The following is a 6,584-nucleotide window of genomic DNA, read 5'->3' on the forward strand; positions in this document are numbered from 1 at the left end:
GTAACCATGATCCTTGTAGACTCCTAGTGAGGTGTCTGTATTAACGGCAGGTTGGAAATCATTAACCATCAGAGATAAAACATTACCTTTATAAAATGGACAAGTTATGGAAATATTAAAGTTAAGCCACGATCTGAAACTTTAATTGAAAATTGTTGCTTGTGAAGTGAAGTTTCCAACAACTTAATTTCAATTCCTGCACAAACTGATGCACTCTGTAAAGTAATTCTAACAATTCAGCAAAGATGGTGTTTTAACATTCTCTCTGTTCTGATTGAAGATCTCCAACAGAAACACAAGGAGACACTCCGGAAACTAACTGAAACTCTGAGACTCAACACTGTCCTCATAAAGGAGAAGGTTAAGATTTTCCAGCTGGTTGATCGATACGCTGAGCTAACGGTTATTTCCGCTGTTCGAGATCGGACACTTGTCGAACATGAACTGCTGGCAAGAGGCCGAGACCATGAAGAATGGAGAGAGAAACATCTCCGGAAAGAACTGGAAAAACTCCGAACAGATCAATTGTTCCAGAGCAGCTTTTCCCTGACGGGCGGTTTGCTGCGAAAACTTAGAAGATTATTCCACCAATCCCATTCAAGATCCAAATCTGGGAATTCAGCAGCAGTGAGCGGAGTCCCGGGGATTGGAAAAACAACAATGGTACAAAAGATTGTTTATGACTGGGCCATTGGGAAAATATACCCACACTTTCAATTTGTCTTCAGTTTTAAATTCCGGGATTTGAACGCTATTAACTGTAGAATAAACCTGAGGAATCTGATATTGGATCAGTATCCTTACTTTGGGAATATTCTGGGAGAGCTCTGGAAGAACCCAGAGGGATTGTTGTTTATATTCGATGGTTTGGATGAATTCAAGGACACTATTGATTTTGCTGACAATCGGAGAAATACAGAACCTCAGTTCATGTGCATAGATCCTGAATGCTGGTGTGAAGTGTCTGACATTGTGTACAGTTTAATACAGCACAAGCTGCTCCCAGGATGTTCAGTGCTAGTGACCAGCCGCCCCACTGCATTACATTTATTAGAAAAGGCTAAGATCAGTGTCTGGGCTGAAATCCTGGGATTTGTTGGTGATGAACGGAAGGAATATTTCAACAAGTTTTTTGAAGATCAGACGGTGGCAGCAGCTGTTTTCAAACACGTGGAGGAGAACGAGATCCTGTACACCATGTGTTACAACCCTTCCTACTGCTGGATCCTCGCTCTGTCACTGGGTCCCTTCTTTACACAAAGAGACAGGAACCAGCAGCAAGTTCCCAAGACCATCACCCAACTATATTCCTACTATATTTACAACATTCTGAAAAACCATGGCCGAGAGAGTGGAAACCCCCGTGATGTGTTACTGAAGCTTGGTGAGATGGCCTACACAGGAGTCTCCCAGAAGAAGATTGTGTTTAGAAATGGAGATTTGATTGAGTACAATCTACAATCTTCCCAGTTCCTGTCTGGGTTCCTGATGGAACTTTTGGAGAGAGATGATTCTGCCCAGAGTGTGGTTTATACATTCCCACATCTCACCATCCAAGAGTTTGTAGCTGCACTCACACAATTCCTGACTCCAGATCCCGGGGAGATTGGGAAACTCCTCAGTGAAGCCCACAGTGAGGAAGATGGGCGATTTGAGATATTTCTCCGTTTTGTTGCTGGTCTCTCCTCCCCACAGTCAGCTCGACCCCTGGAGGAGTTTCTGGGTCCATTTCTTCATCAAACAACCTGCCGAGTGATTGACTGGGTGAAGGAGAAGGTTGAAGGGCAGATTGGAAACACAGAGACTGAAACTGGGAGGAGGAAGCTCCTGAACACATTCCACTACCTGTTTGAATCTCAGAATAAAGCACTGGCTCAGAACACAGTGGGATCTATGGAAACACTTTCATTTCATGAATTGCGACTGACCCCGATAGACTGTGCAGTCCTGTCTCATGTCATTGGACTCTGTGATACAATAAAACACCTCGATCTACAGCAATGCTTCATTCAGTGTGAAGAGCTCCAGCGGCTGAGACAAGTTCTGCACAAGTGTCAGGAGTTGAGGTAACTGTTTGTTTGGTCCCGTCCCTGATATTTTCATTGAGAAGCCATTCCCTTTGTGCTAATAAAACAGAGACATGTTCAGTTGAGGAAGTCAAGAGAGAAACAATATCCAATGGTCACAGAGAAAGTGTGGGAGAATGGTGTAAAGTAATAATGCTCATTTCAGAGCAGCTGCAGACATGATGGGCCGATTGGTCTCATTCTGAACCTGTAATAAATCTATGATTCTCTGATAAAACTGCATCATTTCAAGAAGGCAGATTCTCGTGGGCAAATAGGTGGGCAGTAAATGTTGGCAACACCAGCGATGATCACATTCCTTGAGTGAATAAAAGCATTATTGGGATACGTTTTAAATAATTAGAACTGTAAAGGATATCTCACTCTCCCAACAGAAACCATCTGATTATGTATGATGCTAGAAAGAAATTTGTTTTTCCTATGTTCGGTACAGATCTTAGTTTGTGGCTAATTATTATCAGGATTATTTTCCAATACGCTGCCTCTCATGTATTATAGTTGGTGTGTGTTATATCGGACAGTGTCCCTTTATAATTCATGTGATCACCGGTGACATCAGTCAGGGTTGCAGTGGAAGTTCAGTCTTGTATTAAACTTTACAGTGGGCAGTTATGAAAAAAAACTCCGTTAGGTTACAGCAGCCCACCAGTTTTCTCTTTCATGGTTCTGACTGCAGCCTCATTAAAACCTGAACCACTCACTGTGTTTAAAAAAATTGTTTTTTTCACACTGTATTTGCAATTTTTCCAAATCAACTTAAATCTTGTTTGTTGATCCTTGTCCGAGTAGCAACATTTTGATTTGCTACCTGCCCTGTCCAGCACCATCTCCATTTTAAACATTTCTATCAAATGTCCTCTTAGCATTCTTCCTTCCAAGGAGAACAACCTCTCCTATTGATCCTTGTGACTGAAATTTCACATCCTTGTAACCAATCCTGTAAACATCTTCAGCACACTCTCCAATACTGCCTAAATTATGCCGCGTGGAACTGAGATCTAACTAATGTCTTTTACAGGTGCTCTTGTATTCGATGCCCCTATTGACAATGTTATGACCCCACCTGATTTCTGGAAGTCAGGTCTAAGAGCAGAACTCCGGCTCAGTAATTCATTGCTTTTATTTATTATCTTATTTTTCTTTAAAAAAATCTGATGAACAGAATAACAAGGTAGTTGATTAACTTTTAGCAATCGACTAAAACTTTTGTTTAAAAAATAACTAGAGTGCACCACTACTTCACCCCATCTAACTTCACAGATGTTTGCAGATCTGTAAGGATGATGTGAGTTACAGAATAGATCTTATGCTTTAATGTTCTCAGTAAGTACACAATTAATGTAAACCAACAAACCACTTGTTGTTCAGGTACACCATTTTCTGAAACTAAGCAACAGATGCCGCCCAAAGTAACTCCAGTGGATTCTTCTTCAAATCCCCCCAAATGTTTGTCACACTGTGAAAAAACTAGTTTCATTAGAACACTTGCTTCCACACGAGTGTCTTAGAGTCCACTCTAGAAAACAAAGCAGCCTTTGGGATCTTTTCCCGAACAACACTTTCTCTCAGATGCCTTCACCAAGGATCCCCCTCCAGTATTTCAATGTTTCCTTTCATTATTCCTCCATACTCAGCGATGGCAACAGACACCAGTGCCTCATAATCTGTATGAATGTGTCATCAACTTTAGGATTATATCAGATTCTCGTGAGCAAACTTTACCATGTCCGCACTAAGCAGCTCTGTCTGTAACTGGGAGCCTCTCTCTGTTCCTCTCTCTAACTTGGGGAGCAGTAACTTGTTCAGATTCAGGTTTTATTGTCACTTTGACTTCTATCTTCCTGACACTCCTCTTTTCCTTCTTGGTTTCTGACGGTGATTTATCTTTTGGGTTCTGCTTTCTGAATCCCTGCATTGCTCTGCCTCTACTGGCAGCCTCTGTGAACACCGTCTTGCTTCTTGGGTTAACTGGTTGCAACTGAAACTGTGTTTCTATCATTCATTGTGGGTCTCTGAATATATTTTTAACCTCTATAACTCTTACAATGTCGTAAACCTTAAATTAAAATGCAGGGACAGTTTAAAGTGAAACCAGGCAGGCAGCTTTGTTTAACATGAAGTGGAATTAAAGTTTTGGCCCTTTCTGAGCTCACAAGCACAGAAACACAAATTAAACTTAAACTCAGGGATTATTATCTGATGCCCACAAATATGAACTATTTCATAACAGTAAAGCCCAAGATACTGTATTCTTTATTCACTGCTACCTACACTTACCCTGCTAATGGCAATGATCGATGTACATATACGTCCAGTCCCACTGATCCTGCAATCCATTCTACCGATTATTTTATATTGCTTCCTCATGTACATGTTTCCTGAAAGTCTCACCTCACACGTCTCTGCATTGAACTTAATCTGCCACCTATCTGTACACTCCACCATGGTCTGTTTTTCAGTCCCAAACTCTCCTCCTCCTCAGTTTCCGATGCCTCAAAGATTTCTGTGATCAACAAACTTTGAAATTTTCCTCAAGACTGTAAACACCGAGATCATTCATAAATACCAGGGAAAAGCAGGAATCCCAATACTGACCGCTAGGGTTGTCCACTACAGACATCCTCCAGCCTAGAAGATATCCATTACTCATTGTTCACCCAATTTTGTATTTTGTATGATGGGGTGGTAAATGGACAGATTGGATTTGTTCTCTCCTTTTTGTTTACGGTCATATCTGGACAATTTCCCTCTATTTTGGGTAAATATCAGTGGTGCAGCTCTACTGGAACAGCTTAGCTAGGAACCGAGCAACTTCTGGAGCAGTAATCTTCAGTACTGGAATATTGTCAGGATCTGTGGTCTTTGCAGTATCCGTTACCTTTAGATATTTCTTGACGCCATGTGGAGTGAATCAAATTAGCTGATGACGTATCTGTGATGCTGGGGACCTCTGGATGGTTCAGCCACTGAAGTTAGTTACTAATATTTGAGCCATATCTTTTGCACTGATGTGTTAGTCTCCTCCGTCACGAGGATGGGATATTTGTGGAGCCTCCTCCTTCTGCTGTTTCATCATCCACTACCATTCACAGTTAAATGTGGCAGGACCGCAGAGCTTAGATCTGAGCTGAGGAAACCAGAATTTCCTGAATGAGGAAACCTGCTGCTGGAAAATCTCCAGTCAAACTGTCGGTGATATGAAACAGGATTTTCGGATAATCCTTTTCCTATGTGAGGATCTACCGGGAAGAGGGAACTCCCGGTAACTCCCGGAAATAGAACACTAGCCATTCCTGCAGAAAGTGTAGAGCCTGTTTACTGTGGAATGTAATGAGAGACACCCCTCCCCTATAAACTAATCAAACAGAAATATATCAACTTTCTAATGGGAGGATAATCTTTCCTTGTTGTATAAAATCTAGGGGATGGAGCTTAAAACAACAGTTTAGCACAGTTTCACACTTTAACTCACCCTGAGATATTACACAGGTGATATAATGTCAATAGTTAAGAAGCACAGAGAATCCTGAGGGATCCACTCTCACAGCTTTACCATTTAACTCTCAGTAAAATCTACAATTCTCATAAAACCCTGGATTTATGTAACAGCAGAAATGATTTGAATTTCTGGAAACATAGCAGGGTCAGTGAGATTCAGGAGGGTAATTCTGATGATCAGGAAATGAGACCAGAATGTGGGACATGTTTAAAATTACTTGTTTGTTCACAGGATATGGGCATCTCCTCCTCTAGGGGCCATTAGCAGTGGGAAATAAATGCTGGTTTCGCCATCGACACCCGTATCCCATGGACAATTAAACAAAATATATATTTTGAGAGATGTAAAAGTGGTTTCCCCCATTAGGCAAACCAGTGAGAGTGAATTGTTCATCATTTTTCAATGCTGACTATAGCTTTTTCCATTCAACAGAAAGAGTTTGATATTATTTGATTTATTATTGTCACATTTATTAGTGCTAAAGCATACCGTACATAGAGAAGGAAAGGAAAGAGTCCAGAATATAGTGTTACAGTCACCGCTAGGGTGTAGAGAAAGATCAACTTGGGTGAGATATCGTAACTTAAATCAGTTCACCATTGGTGCTAAGTTTCTGACACAAAAATAGATCCAGCTATTTTTCCTGCTGAACATTAATCTGAATTTAACACATTTCTCACTTTCTCCATTTAGTCTGGGTGCCAATGAAGTGGGAGATTCAGGAGTGAAACTATTGTCTGCGGCTCTGAGGAATCCAGAATGTAAAATACAGAAACTGGAGTAAGTATCAGACTGTGTGAGATTGTGTTAATAATCAGTGGATGTCTAACACTGTAAATTATTATCAGTGTCAGTAATAGTGTCATTAATAACCATTCCACATCATTCCTGTCAGTATTCGTGTTAAACATCACGGATTCACTCTGATTCCTGAAATCTTTCTCTCTCTGATCTCCAGTTTGGAGAGTAACAGCCTCAGATATTCTCACCTCTGCTCT

The 6,584-nt window shown here is 40.9% G+C and overlaps 1 protein-coding gene across 1 annotated transcript in view; it reads left to right on the plus strand.

Annotated features, from left to right (window-relative positions):
• Positions 1-6,370, plus strand: part of LOC145337646 (NACHT, LRR and PYD domains-containing protein 3-like) — a 29,862-nt gene extending 23,492 nt beyond the window's left edge. The window contains exons 7-8 of the mRNA XM_080182464.1: positions 281-2,066; positions 6,280-6,370. Coding sequence (XP_080038590.1) covers positions 281-2,066; positions 6,280-6,370 — 1,877 coding nt within the window. The remainder of the gene's footprint in view (positions 1-280; positions 2,067-6,279) is intronic.
• The last annotated feature ends 214 nt before the right edge of the window (positions 6,371-6,584 follow it).

The sequence above is a fragment of the Carcharhinus amblyrhynchos genome, unplaced genomic scaffold, assembly GCF_965287045.1.
Source record: "Carcharhinus amblyrhynchos unplaced genomic scaffold, sCarAmb.v2.hapA scaffold_55, whole genome shotgun sequence".
Classification (NCBI taxonomy): Eukaryota; Metazoa; Chordata; class Chondrichthyes; order Carcharhiniformes; family Carcharhinidae; genus Carcharhinus; species Carcharhinus amblyrhynchos.